The sequence below is a fragment of the Eleutherodactylus coqui genome, chromosome 11, assembly GCF_035609145.1.
Source record: "Eleutherodactylus coqui strain aEleCoq1 chromosome 11, aEleCoq1.hap1, whole genome shotgun sequence".
NCBI classification, from domain to species: domain Eukaryota; kingdom Metazoa; phylum Chordata; class Amphibia; order Anura; family Eleutherodactylidae; genus Eleutherodactylus; species Eleutherodactylus coqui.
In genome coordinates, this window is record NC_089847.1 from 128,487,918 (window position 1) to 128,505,306 (window position 17,389).

At 50.3% G+C, this 17,389-nt stretch overlaps 1 protein-coding gene across 1 annotated transcript; it reads left to right on the forward strand.

Annotated features, from left to right (window-relative positions):
* Positions 1-61: 61 nt before the first annotated feature.
* APIP (APAF1 interacting protein) lies at positions 62-17,051 on the forward strand. The gene is made up of 7 exons (XM_066583501.1): positions 62-333; positions 7,923-8,023; positions 8,230-8,278; positions 12,870-12,987; positions 15,022-15,157; positions 15,239-15,406; positions 16,706-17,051. The coding sequence occupies exons 1-7, from the start codon at positions 286-288 to the stop codon at positions 16,803-16,805; spliced, it is 720 nt and encodes a 239-aa protein (XP_066439598.1). The 5' UTR covers positions 62-285; the 3' UTR covers positions 16,806-17,051.
* The last annotated feature ends 338 nt before the right edge of the window (positions 17,052-17,389 follow it).

Genomic DNA, 17,389 nt, shown 5'->3' on the forward strand with positions numbered 1-17,389 from the left:
GAAGCGCGAAGGAGGCTGTGGAGACATAGCTGTCTGTGACTGTGGCGCTCCAGCGGTGTTAGGTCATCAATGTGCAGTTTTCAGAGGCTGCTGGGCTTCATATTGTGCAGCTGACTGCCACCCTCCAGACATTGAGGAGTGACATCCCCCCCGGTGCGGCTCCGCAGCGTCTGCACAGCACAACACAGCCCTGGCATGTGAGATACACTGCAGAGCACAGAGCCAGAAGCACAAGCTGACAGCAGGGCCCACCGCAGTACCGGGCGCAGCACAATCCTGGGAGACATGTATTACTGCAACGGTGACAACTGCAACCAGACCGACAACGCCAAGGTACGCCGCTGCCGCCGGCGCTACGTGCGGCGACGTAAAAAAAGAGCCAAACGCCGCTGGAATTATTAATTCGCGAGCAATTATGGCGTTCCGGTAGTTTGAGGCCGCTAGCTGGATATTTAGGGCTCCTTTACACGGGCGTAGACGCCTTGACGTGCGTATTTGCGCAGTGCGGCTGCATGTGTGTGTATTTTCCTTTCGTTGTGTAGTTGCGCGCCAAAAAAAAATGCAAGCGTCTTTCTCAACGGGCAATTGCGGTTAACGCGATGTATAACGCGGGTATTTATGTGCGTAATACGCTGAAAAATGGAGCCGCCGCGTATTGTTTTCACGGAAACCAAATGCGCCAACAAAACGTACGCGTGAATGAATTCAGTGTGCAACGCACTGCGCAAATAAGACACGTGACCGCGGCCTCAGGGCTACTTATTTCGGTCCGTGAATATTCAGTGCATAAACGGGAAGAATTACGCGGTTGCACTGCGTTTTTCCTGCCTATTGGGTCTTGTTTTATGCGCACAAATATATAATTTATTTACATGCGCTAAAAAAAACGCATGAAATCCGATGACTTTGTGTGTAAACCCGCGCTCAGCCGCTCTCGCACGCGGCGTCCGTAAAACCAGCCTTCAAATCGGGGGGGGGAACGCCACCAAAACTCACAGCGAAATCTCTAACGAACGGTACGGATTTTGCGCTGCGGAAAGTCCTGCTACAAATCCGCCGGCGTGAACAGACCGCACCTGTGGCGTATGTCCGACCGCAGAAAATACGATCCGGATTTGGGTGCGGATCTACCCTGCGCCAAAATCCTTGTCAAAATCCACAAGTAACAAATACGCGTATCCGCACGGAAAAAACGCAGCGCAAATGAATCCTGCTGTGGATTTAGTGAGTATATGTTCCGCAGCCGGCGGCTGAGATTTGGCGCGGCGCGGTTCGTACTGTAAGCGTTCTCACGTGGCAGAAAAATGGCGCTTATTCTGCGGTAATTTTTTGCACGGATATCGCCGCGAGCAAAATCTGCACGCGGGATTCTGGAAGGTTTCCGCGTGAACGACGAGTCGCTTCTCGGCGTCGATCTGCACAGGAACGCGTTAGATTTGCAGGCGCAGATTTTTCCCGGTTCCATGGAAGAAGCGCGGCGGGATAGCGGTAGGTTTCTGCTACGGTTTTACAGGCAGGATTAGCACAGAAAATCCTGCACCCCCCACTGCGGCACCGCGCCCACCCACTGAAGGGGCACACCCCTAAACCAGCGCCGTGGCCCCTTCCTTCGCCGTGTTGTGGGGGTTGCGGCGCTCAGACTGATGCTGATGGTAAGGTGATGGCGTATCCTACCAATATACCGCCACCTTACGAAATGAGCTCAGAGGGGCCGCAGCGGAAACAGCGATACAAGTGACATACCGCGGCCTTGGATTCCGCGAGGCACTACAGTTTTTGGCCACTTTCACACGGGTGACCCAATCGCATGATTTTCTCGTGATTTGACCGCTACAAATTGCAGGTATGTGAGGCTCGGGCTTCCCGATTTCACATCAGCGATGTTTTGAGCCCTAAAATAAGCCATGGCTGCCTTTAAAAAAACAATACATCACCTATCAGGCGCTGCCCGCTGCGCCGCACTTCTTTCTCCGCAGCTCCGGCGCACTTCTGTGTAGTCTACAGCCAGCGCTTCCTGGTCAGAGGTTCAAAATCCCCGCCTCCAGGAAGCGCTGGCTCTGATTGGCTGAGCAGCGGCGCTCAAGAACCAATCACTGCAGCGCTTGATGAACCAATCACAGCGATGTTCGGGCAAGAAAAATCGGCGCTGACGCTGCTCAAAAATCACGGGAACAAAGATAGGATTTTCTCGCGGCAAAATCGCGTTCACCGGTGTGAAGCCGGCCGCGTTATTGTTCACACGTACCATCGGGGATCACGGCCTCCACAGACATCGCAGCGCCCCGACATATGATAGTGTGCAGAGGAGATGGTGGATATCCGCAGCATATTTCGCACTTTAGACTTTGGCGCAGATCCATTTGGCGCGTTTATTTTAATGTGGCGTTAGACACAGTGGTGGGGGGGGGGCAGTAGGTTTTTGTGCGGTCTTTATAAGCCAAAACCAGAAGGGGATTTACTTTCAGTGGGAAATAAAACCACCCGGAAGAAGGTGTCACTTTGCTGCAAAACTCACTTCCACCCACGGCCTATAAAAAGGCTGTCAGAGCCCTTTACCCCCGCCGTGGCCCCCGTTACATGTACGGCCTCTGTCCCCCGCCGTGGCCCCCATTACTTGTACGGCCTCTGACACCCGCCATGGCCCCCATTACATGTACGGCCTCTGTCCCCCGCCGTGGCCCCCGTTACATGTACGGCCTCTGTCCCCTGCCGTGGCCCCCGTTACATGTACGGCCTCTGTCCCCCGCCGTGGCCCCCGTTACATGTACGGCCTCTGTCCCCCGCCGTGGCCCCCGTTACATGTACGGCCTCTGTCCCCCGCCGTGGCCCCCGTTACATGTACGGCCTCTGTCCCCCGCCGTGGCCCCCGTTACATGTACGGCCTCTGTCCCCCGCCGTGGCCCCCGTTACATGTACGGCCTCTGTCCCCCGCCGTGGCCTCCGTTACATGTACGGTCTCTGTCCCCCGCCGTGGCCCCCGTTACATGTACGGCCTCTGTCCCCCGCCGTGGCCCCCGTTACATGTACGGCCCCTGACACCCGCCGTGGCCCCCGTTACATGTACGGCCCCTGACACCCGCCGTGGCCCCCGTTACATGTACGGCCCCTGACACCCGCCGTGGCCCCCCGTTACATGTACGGCCTCTGTCCCCCGCCGTGGCCCCCGTTACATGTACGGCCTCTGTCCCCCGCCGTGGCCCCCGTTACATGTACGGCCTCTGTCCCCCGCCGTGGCCCCCCGTTACATGTACGGCCTCTGACCCCCGCCGTGGCCCCCCGTTACATGTACGGCCTCTGACCCCCGCCGTGGCCCCCCGTTACATGTACGGCCTCTGTCCCCCGCCGTGGCCCCCGTTACATGTACGGCCTCTGTCCCCCGCCGTGGCCCCCGTTACATGTACGGCCTCTGTCCCCCGCCGTGGCCCCCGTTACATGTACGGCCCCTGACACCCGCCGTCGCCTCTGTTTCCAGTGATGTTGTGAACGCTGAAACTGAACACTGTGGAAGAACCGGGTGTCTGCAGTGATGAATCCAGGTTTAGTTTGGGCGCTGACGACGGCCGTATTCCTGTCTGGAGACCTCGGGGTGAGCGCCTCAATCCTGCCTTTGCTGTGGAGCGGCACACTGCCCCCTGCTGGTGTGATGGTCTGGGGGGCATCGCATACGACAGTCCGTCCCCCCTAGTAGTGGTACGAGGGACAATGACAGCTCAGCGATATGTTCAGGACATCCTGCAGCCACATGTGTTCCCCTCATGGCGGCTTCCAGCAGGATAATGCTCGGCCGCACACACAAGGGGGTCCCAGGAAGCCCCCACAATAGAACTTCTATTGGACCATCTGGGACTCCAACTTCATCAGCCGATGAGTTTACATGATCTAGAGGTTCAGTTACAGCAAATGTAGAGCGATATGCTGCAGGATACCATACAGAACCTGTATACCCCCATGCCCCCCGTATCACATCTTGTATCCAAGATAGAGGCGGTACAGCAGGGTACTAGAGCCTCCATGCCCCCCCCCCCCCCCGTATCACATCTTGTATCTAAGCTAGAGGCGGTACAACTGGGTACTAGAGCCTCCATGCCCGCCTGTATCACATCTTGTATCCAAGCTAGAGGTGGTACAACGGGGTACTAGAGCCTCCATGCCTGCCTGTATCACATCTTGTATCCAAGCTAGAGGCGGTACAACAGGGTACTAGAGCCTCCATGCCCGCCATATCACATCCTGTATCCAAGCTAGAGGCGGTACAACAGGGTACTAGAGCCTCCATGCGCCCCATATCACATCTTGTATCCAAGCTAGAGGTGGTACAACAGGGTACTAGAGCCTCCATGCCCGCCTGTATCACATCTTGTATCCAAGCTAGAGGTGGTACAACAGGGTACTAGAGCCTCCATGCCTGCCCGTATCACATCTTGTATCCAAGCTAGAGGTGGTACAACAGGGTACTAGAGCCTCCATGCCTGCCCGTATCACATCTTGTATCCAAGCTAGAAGTGGTACAACAGGGTACTAGAGCCTCCATGCCTGCCCGTATCACATCTTGTATCCAAGCTAGAAGTGGTACAACAGGGTACTAGAGCCTCCATGCCCGCCCGTATCACATCTTGTATCCAAGCTAGAGGCAGTACAACAGGGTACTAGAGCCCCCATGCCCGCCCGTATCACATCTTGTATCTAAGCTAGAGGCGGTACAACGGGGTACTAGAGCCTCCATGCCCCCCATATCACATCTTGTATCCAAGCTAGAGGTGGTACAACAGGGTACTAGAGCCTCCATGCCCGCCATATCACATCCTGTATCCAAGCTAGAGGCGGTACAACAGGGTACTAGAGCCTCCATGCCCCCCATATCACATCTTGTATCCAAGCTAGAGGTGGTACAACAGTGTACTAGAGCCTCCATGCCTGCCCGTATCACATCTTGTATCCAAGCTAGAGGTGGTACAACAGGGTACTAGAGCCTCTATGCCCCCCGTATCACATCTTGTATCCAAGCTAGAGGTGGTACAACAGTGTACTAGAGCCTCCATGCCCACCTGTATCACATCTTGTATCCAAGCTAGAGGTGGTACAACAGGGTACTAGAGCCTCCATGCCCCCCCGTATCACATCTTGTATCCAAGCTAGAGGTGGTGCAACAGGGTACTAGAGCCTCCATGCCTGCCTGTATCACATCTTGTATCCAAGCTAGAGGCGGTACAACAGGGTACTAGAGCCTCCATGCCTGCCTGTATCACATCTTGTATCCAAGCTAGAGGTGGTACAGCAGGGTACTAGAGCCTCCATGCCTACCCGTATCACATCTTATCCAAGCTAGAGGTGGTACAACAGGGTACTAGAGCCTCCATGCCCCCCCGTATCACATCTTGTATCCAAGCTAGAGGTGGTGCAACAGGGTACTAGAGCCTCCATGCCTGCCTGTATCACATCTTGTATCCAAGCTAGAGGCGGTACAACAGGGTACTAGAGCCTCCATGCCTGCCCGTATCACATCTTGTATCCAAGCTAGAGGCAGTATAACAGGGTACTAGAGCCTCCATGCCCGCCCGTATCACATATTGTATCTAAGCTACAGGCTGCACAACAGGGTACTAGAGCCTCCATGCCCGCCCGTATCACATATTGTATCTAAGCTACAGGCTGCACAACAGGGTACTAGAGCCTCCATGCCCGCCCGTATCACATATTGTATCTAAGCTACAGGCTGCACAACAGGGTACTAGAGCCTCCATGCCCGCCCGTATCACATATTGTATCTAAGCTACAGGCTGCACAACAGGATACTAGAGCCTCCATGCCCGCCCGTATCACATATTGTATCTAAGCTACAGGCTGCACAACAGGGTACTAGAGCCTCCATGCCCCCCCGTATCACATCTTGTATCCAAGCTAGAGGCGGTACAACAGGGTACTAGAGCCTCCATGCCCGCCCGTATCACATATTGTATCTAAGCTACAGGCTGCACAACAGGGTACTAGAGCCTCCATGCCCGCCCGTATCACATATTGTATCTAAGCTACAGGCTGCACAACAGGATACTAGAGCCTCCATGCCCGCCCGTATCACATATTGTATCTAAGCTACAGGCTGCACAACAGGATACTAGAGCCTCCATGCCCGCCCGTATCACATATTGTATCTAAGCTACAGGCTGCACAACAGGATACTAGAGCCTCCATGCCCGCCCGTATCACATATTGTATCTAAGCTACAGGCTGCACAACAGGGTCCTAGAGCCTCCCTACAAGGGGTCGGTTCTCCACAATAAATGACCCTTTTGCTCCGATATGTAATCACTTCCTTACAGCAGTGTTACAATCACAGAGAAAGCTTCATCCCCCGACAACTTCTAGGGGAGGGGGTGTCAGTGACTATGGATACATATATACTCCCTCTATGGGAGGGATGTCACTGGAGTATACGCCAGAAGGACTTCTACTTCTCATTTCTGCTGATTCCACTTCTAGCTTTGGATCAGAAAAACTGAACTGTCGCACAGTAGTGCCCCATAGTTCCCCCAGTGCCACATAACTGCTGGTTGCTGAAGGGCTAGGATAGCAGCCCAGTGAAGGCTGCCACGAATACTGCTTAATAGGCAATATTAAAAATGTATAGTATAGGCGAACCAATGACCGTAAGTTCAAACCCCCTACGGAGGCCAAATAAAATGTAGGAAAAGTTGATAATCTTGAAATCTGCAGCAAGACGTTTCTACCTTTCTTACAGATTTCAGCCGCGGTATTAAGTAAACGCCGCACGATTTTCTCTTTAAAGGAATTGTACGGATTTCTAAAAGAACATGGACTTCTTCCAATTACAGGGCCCCACGTGTCCATGAGATGTCTTACTGCGGCTTAACCTCATTCATGTCAGCGGAGCTGCAATACCGCACGCAGCCTGTGGACATCTGTGGTGCTGCTTTTGGAGGAAAGCAGCCATGTTTTTCTGATTCTGGCCGACTGCTTTACGTTTCTGCTGAGGAACAATTCTGTGCTGTGTAAAGACTTTGGATCTAGTGAGCTACTTCATGAAGACGCCGCCGATGATACGATGTGTGTCGGATTGGGTCACGGGTCTGTTACTGCTTTGACATTTAGAAAAGAAAGGGGAGTGGCTAAGGAATTTTAAAATGCGCCATTTATAATGTTTTTTTCTAGAGTAAAGGCTCTTTTACACGGGACGATTATCGAGCGCAGACGCTTCTCCGCACCTTCGTTCGCCTGACAGTCGGTTTCTGTTAAAGGGCTGCCGATCAGCCAAAGAGTGAGAGATCATCCCTTTAAGCCGAAGCTCGATCCGTGCAGAGCAAAACACACTAGCGCCAATCAACGTGCTTGTCAGTCGCCGTTCGTCTAAGTCGCACCAAGAATCGGCTCATGTAAAGGGACCTTCGTTAAGTAGGGGAAGTTTTGCGCAGTGTTACTTTCTGGCAGCGGATTCCATTTGAATACCCCAAAATGGCTTTAACCCTTTCCAATCCACTGTCTGACGTCTGAAGACATTCTGATTATAAGCTGTACAGCTCCGATGTCAAAAGACGTCCGGCAGGGTATTCTTACTGTATATTACTGACCGCTCTGTTGTGGGGGGCCTCTCCAGCATGTCCCATACCGCAGTACTGACTTTAGCCAGCAGATGGTGCCATTGTATAATGGCAGAAAGAGAGAACCCCCTAGGAAACCCTGAATACAGAATTGGATTGCAAAGGGTTAAAATCGGACAATGTTTATGTAAATGCGGCCAATGTAGTCCAAAAGTACCAACGTTGGTCACCGCTTGACCTACTTGTGCTTGGAGGACTGAATAGCGTAATTAGTTGTGTTGATGCTTGAACTCCAGGACCGGAGTCTCTGTATGATGTGGGATACAAAACCACAAAGTAAGTTTTTCTGTCTTGGATTTTTCCTTCTAGGAGAAAGGACACCCAAGGAACCTGATCCCAGAGCTGTGCAGGCAGTTCTATAACCTGGGCTGGGTCACGGGGACCGGAGGCGGCGTCAGCATTAAATACGAGTAAGTCATCGACTTCGATCCATCGACGTTACTACAGGAAGCCCCGCCGCTTTTACCATTACTGCCCCAAATCCCTCACGATTGTACCCGCTCTGTAGGACACTGACTGACTTTCCGCCGTTTTGTGTATGCAGCTCCCTGTTTCAATCGCTGCTTACGTTTATTTTGTGTAGTTTAATCTTCTCCACTTCTTCTCATCTCACCAGGGATGAAATTTACATCGCCCCCTCCGGAGTCCAAAAAGAAAGGATTCAGGTATGAGAACTCCGACCCAGTCACAGGTACTCTACACCTCGGGGTATCTTCACTCGGGGGAATCCCACACCTTCTCTATAAACCATGGCAAAAATCCCACGGTTAACCCTGTCGGTGCGCAGAATCCATGTGTGGAATATTCCCACGCGATTCTGCGTGGATCCGTGTTATGAAGTGACATGTTACTACCTAACGCAGATTCCCATAGAATCCCGAGGGAAATTCCTCATACAGACGTGCCCACTGATGGCTAAATATGCGGCAAATTCACACCTAGCCACGGATGTCAGTTTTTAGAGCCAGAATCTACGTTGGATTCTGCTGTGAACATACCCCACTAGTGATCAACTGATCGCTATGATCTGACCGACCAAGTCCCCTACAGCCATACTGCAGTGATCGGAAGACCGCATGTTCCAGGGTTTTCCGCCATGGAGGGAGCGCACAGTGTGCAGTTGTCCTCCTAGCTAATAAGGGAGGGTCCCAAGCAGGAAGACCTTCCCTAGGACATCCATAAGGCATTGATAGGGCAATCCTTTACAAGAGCTTGTGTCATGGAGACCCTCCTGGTGCCCTGGTGGTGCCTACAGATGCCACTGAGGGGATACCTCCTCTATGCGCCAGAGTGAAAACCCACTAAAAAAAGGGGTCGGTCTGGAAGTGTTCGACCAGCTTTCCCTGGCAATAACCGCAGCAGCCCTCCTGAAATTAGATTATTTTACAACACCACCTTCTAAAGGTACCTTTACACGTTACCGCACTACAGCATCCCATTGACTATCGCTCCTGTGCTTTTAGACTTGAGAGATAGTCTGCCAGAATATGCAGGTGAAGTGGCCAGAGATCTCTTCCCTGGTCGTTCAGATATTGAGCGAGAAGCCGCTTAGTAGTCGAGTTAAAACAGAACGACTAGTGACAGCTGAGTGACTTCTCGCTCTGTGCCCAATCGGGGGCTGCGTGTACACGGGCCAACAGTCACCCGTAATCACTTGTTTGAGCAATTATTTCAGCAACTATCGGCCCATGTAAACGTACCTTAACTTCTGCCTAACATTGGCGGAAGTTGTAGGGGAGTGTATGGAGTGAGCCCAGTAGCGGAGCGCATGGTATCCACAGCGGGTGTTGGCTATGTTAGAACTTGGGCACATTAGCACTGTAGATTTTGGGAGCAGGAAAACAGAACCCAGTGGCTGAACGGAAAGATCATGACCGAGCCCACTGGACCACGTTGACTATAATGGGGTCTGTTTGGTTTATGGTTGGGCTTCTGGCATTTACAGGGTAAAATAGCGTTGTGGGCAGTGCTATATTGCGCTTTCCCCCAATGACTGACCCTCCGAGTTGGGTGGCTAGTACACACAGCGTTTACCCCCCCACAAAATGCAGATGGAGAACGCATCCTTCCCAACCATATGTCCCATCCAGGCGCCGGCCTCAACAGCGGAGCTCTGCTTGTGTCTTCAAGGAGCAAACACTGCGGTTTCTCAGCATCCTTATTGGAGGTAGCTCATTGTAGCCATTTAACCCTATTTAACCCCTCTAGGGCAGGGTCTGCCTGTGTCACCCCTTCAGGTCCCCCGTGAAGTATTGCAGTACAAACAATCACATGGTAAAGCCCCCTTGTGGGACTTGAAGAATAAAGACAAAACCAAAGACGAACCCCTTTGTCGAATCCGCTCCTAGACGGTGAGTGACGATCTTTGGCAGCTGACGCCCGCCTGCAGCAGCCGCCATCAGGGAGAATTCTGATCGCTGCTGTTAACAATTTGAATGCCGCTGTCAATTCTCACAGCGGCATTAAATGTCCCAACCGGCTCTTCTGCAATGAGATCACAGATGGTGGTTCGGGTGTCATGGCAGCCTGGGGTCTTATGAAGACCCCCAGGGCTGACATGAATGTTTGCCCACATTCAGCATACTGCGGTAATCTAGTATGATCGCAGGTTCACGTCCACGTAGGGGGACAAAAGAAACATTAAAAAAAAGTGGGAAAAGGCTCTTTAAATTATGAGAAATGTTAGAGTTTACAAAAAAAATCCTCTTCTCATATATACATATTTACACAAAATTGTAATTAACGGATGTGGTGACACCGAATATGTCCAAACTATTAAAATATAGCGTTATTCAACCCACATGGCGGACGCCATAAAATAGTGCTGAAGTTTGGGCACCCCGCCTCCTCCAAAAAGTGATGAAACAGATCTAGCATTCCGTACCCGGCTCTGGGTCGAAAGCCGTCAGATCCACGTAGGAAAAATCTGCCATGGCTTTAACAGTTTAAAGGGGTTTTCCGGGCAAATGCCATTGATAGTAAATCATCAGGGGGCCACAGGATCCCGACCATCTCCTGATCGCCTCGCTGTGAGCGCTGCGGTCAGGATGTGCGTCATACGAGACGGGTGCAGAAGTGTCTAGCTGGCTTCATTCCCATTGAAATCAATGGAAGCTGAAGCGGCTATTACGATTCCGCGACCGTCTCCGGTGTCGGAGCCAGTAGTGCTGGATGTTTGTCTAATAACCCCCTTTAAACGCCCGTGCGAATGCAGCCCAAAGATGTAACGTAGCGCCGGCCGTTCGCTTTGTAGCGGCATCGTTTTCCTTTTTTTCTCATTGTTCGCTTTTCTTTCCCGTCTTCTAAATCACCTGCTGATTGCGACTTTGTTGTCATTTGCATAGGATGCCGGTGGCGCTTCCAGCAGAGGACGGTTATAAATATACCCGGCACAATATATAAGCGCAGGACAACGTTAATACGGGGTGACAGCTTTAGTTTGACGGCGCGGCTTCCAGCCATGAAATTAACATAGACTCTTCTTTAGTTAACGTGACGCGCGTCACAATGGCGTCATCGCAGTCTGACCAGCAGATGATGGAGAGGTCCCTGGCAGCGGGTGACGTCCCAACGCCTCCCCAAAATCATGTCCCAGTTTAAACTATACACAGCTGCATTTTGAATATTTCATATTTTAAGCTGTGGTTTGCCAAATCTGACGCTGACAAAGCGGCCACTAGGGGCAGCCTAACACTGCCACATGCAAATAGTCATCTGTTCTGCAGATAGTATCACTTGGAGACCGGAAATCCACATTTATATTGGGATCGGCCATAAAGAATTATATCGTCGTCGTATGTAACTGTTATCCAGTCTTCTAGGGAAGTGCAAGTCGGGAATGATGGGATTTGTAGTTCTGTATCATCTGGAAGCCTTTGTCTGTCAGAGCCTGCTGGGAATAGTAGTTCCACAATGACTAAAATTGGCCGTACACATAAGGTGCCAACCGTTCTCTTCCCCTATATGCTCACCTCTTCAGTTCAGACAAGTGGTTATGGTTCAGTAGGGGAAGTGAAGCAAGCGGCTGCCTGGGCGCTGCTTATCGCCAAAGGAAATAAAGGATTTATGGGTAAAAATCAAACCAGTCCAACGTAGTGATGTCATACAGGCGGTGCGGTCTGCCCCCATTAGACAGAGCAGACCCTGCTACGGAGGACATACATTACATGGCTGCCCATTTATTTATATTGGGATCATGTAATCTTACTTTATCCTGCACAGAAATGAATAACAGGCTGAATTCTGAACTAGGGGCGGTCCAGTCGATACAACCCCTTTAATTCTGTATATGTACTTTTGCAGCACCCTATACACGGTCCTTCCAAAAGTAATTGGACCCCCGAGCAAGAACCAAAAGTAGTAGTATTTCCATATGTTAATACTTAGTGCGGCTCCTTTGGCCCTAATGACATCGGATACTCCCTGTGACATATTTTCTACTAACGTCTGATAAAGCTGGTATTGCCCTCGATTCATCCTGCAAACGGCAGCCTAGTTTTTTCAAAGAAGATAGACTCATTTCATATTTCACAACCGGATGTTCCAGTTCATCCCGCAGATGTCCCGTAGGTTCAAGTTGGGACTCTGTGCAGCCGGTCCAATCATGGAACATCTACATCCTCAAACCAACATAAAACAGCATTGGTTTGGTGATGAGGCGCGTCGACTTGTTGGAAGTATGGCCGACCATTCCCAGAGTATTACCACATTGTCAGCAGCACATTATTGTCTAGAATGTCAGGGTACTCCTACATATTCATGGTTCTTGTCACTACAACCAACGGACCGAGACCATGCCATGTGAAACATCCCCAGACCATAACGGAACTTCTGCTGTACATAACTGTTGGCACAACACACTAAGGCCGGCGGCGTTCCCCAGGATCCTCCATCCAATGTGAAGATGGAGTAGTGGGATTCATCACTCCATAGAACGTTCTTCCATCGCTCCACTGTCCAATGACGACGCTCCTTGCACCATTGTAGACGGGCTGATACATTGCGCTTCGTGATGGACGGCCTGTGTGTAGCGGTATAACCCACATATCCTATAGTGTTCAGTCCCCGTCACAAACAATGGTGACCCCTCCAAGGGTCTGCGTCTTTATGTGGCAAGGTTTAGGACGTGACATGCTAATAAGACACGATCCATTCTACTGATGGGGGGTTCAAGTAGTTTTGGTCTGATAGTTGTATAACACCCATCACCTTGCTGATACAGGACCTCATACTAACCTCTGCCTTCCCTTCCTGCAGCCAGATGACCTGTTTATCTGCGATATCGATGAGCGTGACATCAGCTGCCCCCCACCTTACAAGAACCTGAAGAAAAGTCAATGCACCCCCCTGTTCATGAACGCTTACACCATGAGAGGTACGGAGCCGCTTTCACATTCAGTCTGCGCGTCTGCGTATAATATGCCTTAGTAGAGGGGTGCGATGCTAAGCACCCTGCAGTTTGGATGGGGGAACATGAGAGGTTACTTATCGGCCTAGTGCGCCCCTTGGTCAGACTTCTCTGGGCTGTTTCATAGTTGCAGCCGCACCCACTAGAAAAGCATTCTCTCATAGATGCCTAAATACAGGGCGGTGCAAAACATGAGCGGATTTCTTTATACGTGAATTCACGTACAGCAGTCAGAATGACCTGAAAAGATAGAAGAACTCCTCAAGGTTTTGATGCACCCTTCAGATGTTCGATGTGAGCGCCATTGGCGACAGCAGGTGCCACGCTTGTAGCCCAGTTGTACCCAGGCAGGTCCCAGCATATCCTCTGTTATAGATGCTACTCAGCTGAGATGCATTGTTTTAGGTCGTCTAATGTCACCAACCGCGCCCAAATCCATCACTTGTAAGGTGCATTTGGAATTTGAAGAGGTCTTCTATCTCTTCATGCCAATCTGGCTGTTCTACAGTAGATCAATGCTTGTATGGAATTATCAGCTTTACTTTTGCACCCTTCTGTCTGAATCCTCCTGTACACAGAGGTGTATGTGAAGAGGTTGCCAAAAACATCACAGACCCATCTTAAGCGACACCTTGCTTCCCCTTGTGCTGCCAAGACTGCTCTGACTTGGCGAGGCCTGGACTCCACCAGACCTCTGAAGGAGTCCTGTGGTATCTGCACCAAGACATTGGCAGCAGATCCTGAAAGATGTGAGGTTTCAGCCTCCATGGATCCAACTTGTTTCTCTCAATTGGATTAAGATCTGGGAAATCTGGAGGACAAGTCACCACCTTGATCTTGGTCATGTTCCTCATCCCTTCCTGAACAGTTTCTGCAGTGCGGCCGCATTATCCAGCTGACAGAGACCAATGCCATTAGGGAATCGCACTGCAGTGAAGGGGACTTGTCTGTACAATGTTAGGTAGGTGGCATGTGTCACATCCACATGATGCCAAGAGCCAAGTACCCAGCAGAACATTGCCCAGAGCATCACACTTCCCCCGCCTGCTTTAGTGCATCCTGGTACTATCTCTTCTCCAGGTAACTGATACACCCGGCCGTCTACATGATGTAAACTGTGATTCACCAGACAAGGCCACTTTCTTCCATTGCTGCATGATCCAGTTCTGATACTCACATAAGGGCATCATGGAGGACATTATACAGCCGTATAGAACAGTGTAGATGTGACTTCAGTAGCTACAGTAAATCCCTTATTAACTTCAGCAGCGTCTGTGCATCTCTCCCTCTTAGCACTGGTCAGACGGACACTCTGATTGACCTGTGAGCTGCAATGCTTGTGTGATCTGACACCCTTTATCATCACTTGCAGGGACTTTATTAGTAATTCATCCGCTTGTTGCTTTTCTTTGGGATCAGACTAGACAGGCAGCCTTTACTCCCCAAGTATGTCAATGAGCCCTTGCAACCCATTCTCCAATCTCTGGCTGTCCTTCTTTGGACAGTTTGGTAGGTACTAATCACTGTATACTGGGAACACCCTACAAGATTGGCCGTTTTATATCTATCGCTGCCCAGAGATTGTATCTGACATCTGTTTTTTGGGTCTGTTCCATCCTTCTGCGTGTCTTCTGTAATTTACTCTCTCTGTGTCTGTTGAGTAGGTAGGATCTTCCTTGTGTTGGTTTGAACTGTGCCTAGTACTCTGAGACAATCTGATTTCTTCCCCTTCAGCTCCACCTCCCCTCTCACAGCATGCAGTCTCAGAAAGAGAAACTGCAGCTGCATCCCCCTCCTCCCTGCCTTATATTTACTGCATTACTCTACCAGTATTTGGGAATGCGGTGGTTTCTGAACACTTACATGGGAAAGAGGAATTGTAGGATAGAATATGTTTTCTTCAGATTTCTACCTAAAACATAATGTGTGACATTGGGGCATAAATCCTACGGCTGCTCCTAAACTCCTGCTTTATTGTCCCGTTAACGCTTGTATTCCTAGGTGCTGGAGCCGTGATCCACACTCACTCTAAGGCTGCCGTCTTGGCCACGCTGCTATTTCCAGGCAAGGAATTCCGGATCACACACCAAGAAATGATCAAAGGAATCAAGAAGTGCAGCAGCGGCGGATATTACCGGTAATAACACATTGCGTATACCTGCTCTCCGTTGGGCTGCAGATTGTCTTCTTTATTTAATGTATTTTTATCGTTTCCTAGATATGATGACCTGCTGGTGGTTCCCATCGTAGAGAACACTCCGGAAGAAAAAGACCTAAAGGAAAGAATGGCGAGAGCCATGGAAGAGTATCCAGATTCCTGCGCTGTGCTGGTCAGGCGCCACGGAGTCTACGTCTGGGGAGACACTTGGGAGAAAGCAAAGACGATGTACGTTAAGGTTTTCTTAATCAGACTTCACCTTGTAGTAAGTCCTGAAGCACTGTTTCCCAACTCCAGTCCTCAGGGACCACCAACAGGTCATGTTTTCAGGATATCCTATGGTAAGAACACCTGTGGCAATGTCTGAGGCACCGACAATAATTACATCACCTGTGCAATACTGAGGAAACCCTGAAAACCTGACCTGTTGGCGGTCCCTGAGGACTGGAGTTGGGGAACACTGTCCTAAAGTGACCCTCCGGTCCTGGAGAAACAAAGATGCCCAAACTGCTTCTCTGACTACCTGATGTGAGTTAGTATGCATTGGTAGTCTAAGATACTACACCTTGCTCTGACTGGCTAGTACTGGTCACATGGGCAGCAACGGTCAATCAAAGCAGTGTGTAGTGTCTTAGACTAACAATGTATACATTGGGTAGTCAGAGGAGCGGCGTGGCCATCTTTGTGAAGGACTGGAGGGTAACTTTTTAATGGGGTATTTTGAAGTGAACGGTACCTTTTACTCTAGACAACCGTGTATTAGTGAGAGCATCTGCAAAAAGTATCTAGTGGACCTGGTGCATTTAGGGTTGGACTGGGCCAAGTATGAGGATATCTTCCAGTAAGGCCGTATTTACATGGGTAATGTGATATCTATCCAAGAAACTCAGACGGATATCGCACTCGTAAACCTGCAATTTTTCTGCAATTGCGATGTGTTTTGCAAGAAAAATGCATCGCATTGCTGCAAATCTCATATTCACACGCATGAAAGTCGTGTGAAGTCTGTAGTAACATAGACAGGAAGACTGACTACAGGAAATGGAGGGGGGTGACTGATGCTGCCCATCGAAGTCTATGGAGAGGAGGAAGCAACTGCAAAGAGAGAAACGAACAGACGTGTAGCTACTAAAATCACAGCTACACTGTTCTATGCTGCTGTATAATGTCCTCCATGAAGTCTTTATTTTGGTGTGTGCTACTCAGTTAGGGAGCAGAATCCGTAGTTTTCTTTGTGCAATGTATGGAGACCTAACAGCCAACTCCTCCGACCATTTAGGAGTGAACTGAGAATGAGGGCTACAGCCTGCAGAGGGGATAAATGCAGGATATGAGTCATAGAATGGCCAGATATGCTATTATTCCTCATGTACACCCAGCAGCTTATTCTTATACGCTTCACCGTATCGTTTTCTCTTCAGATGCAGAATTGTCCGTCTTGTTACATTGAAGTGTTGCATTTCTGTGCGTCATACTGACTGTTTCCCGTGAGGCTGATCCCTCTAACGTCTCCTCTGTCTTTCCCAGGTGCGAGTGTTACGATTACCTGTTTGACATCGCAGTGCAGATGAAACAACTTGGCCTGGACCCCGCCGCTCTTCCTGCAGAAGAAAACGGGATTGTGTAAGCCCCTTGAAGGATCTACTCCATACATCAATCCCAGCACAGGAAACCCAAGAACTCTCCCCCCTGCAGTAGCCCTGTGACGTCCCCGACGCCCGTCATGTCTCACCGTGGTCAATCACTGTGATTTTATTTGTAATTTCTCAATGCCCAGAACTGGGGCCTTGTTTGTCTCAATCCATTTCTTAGTACCAACCGCCAATTGTTGTGTCCTGAGACATTTTTAATAAACATTGAAAGAGGTAGAAAAGGTTTGTGTGTCTGTCCGGGCTGCCTGGAGACGCTGCCGCCTGTTCTTCTATTGGGTATTTAGCGGTGCTCTATCCAGCAGCGAGAGCTAGAATATAGCAGAACGGGTTCGTTCACATGCGCTTTTTGTTGCGGGCCCATTTTAGGCACGCAAGAAAAAAAAAACAAAATCTGTTCTATCTTTCTGCATATTTGCGCACTAATGGTCCCCATATAAGTCATTGAGGGGTGCGCACAATGTGCAGGGAGATGCGTGAAGAGCTGGGTAATTGTGCTGAAAAATAACACATCTGGAACTAATTGGCCATTTCAATCTGCGCTTTAAGTTGTCGCACGCAA

Bases quoted from the DNA above. Each gene is read 5' to 3' on its own strand.
- APIP (XM_066583501.1), top strand. From the start codon at position 286: ATGTATTACTGCAACGGTGACAACTGCAACCAGACCGACAACGCCAAG. The intron at 8,024-8,229 runs GTAAGTCATCGA...TCATCTCACCAG, and splicing joins GGCGTCAGCATTAAATACGA to GGATGAAATTTACATCGCCC. The intron at 15,407-16,705 runs GTACGTTAAGGT...TGTCTTTCCCAG, and splicing joins TGGGAGAAAGCAAAGACGAT to GTGCGAGTGTTACGATTACC.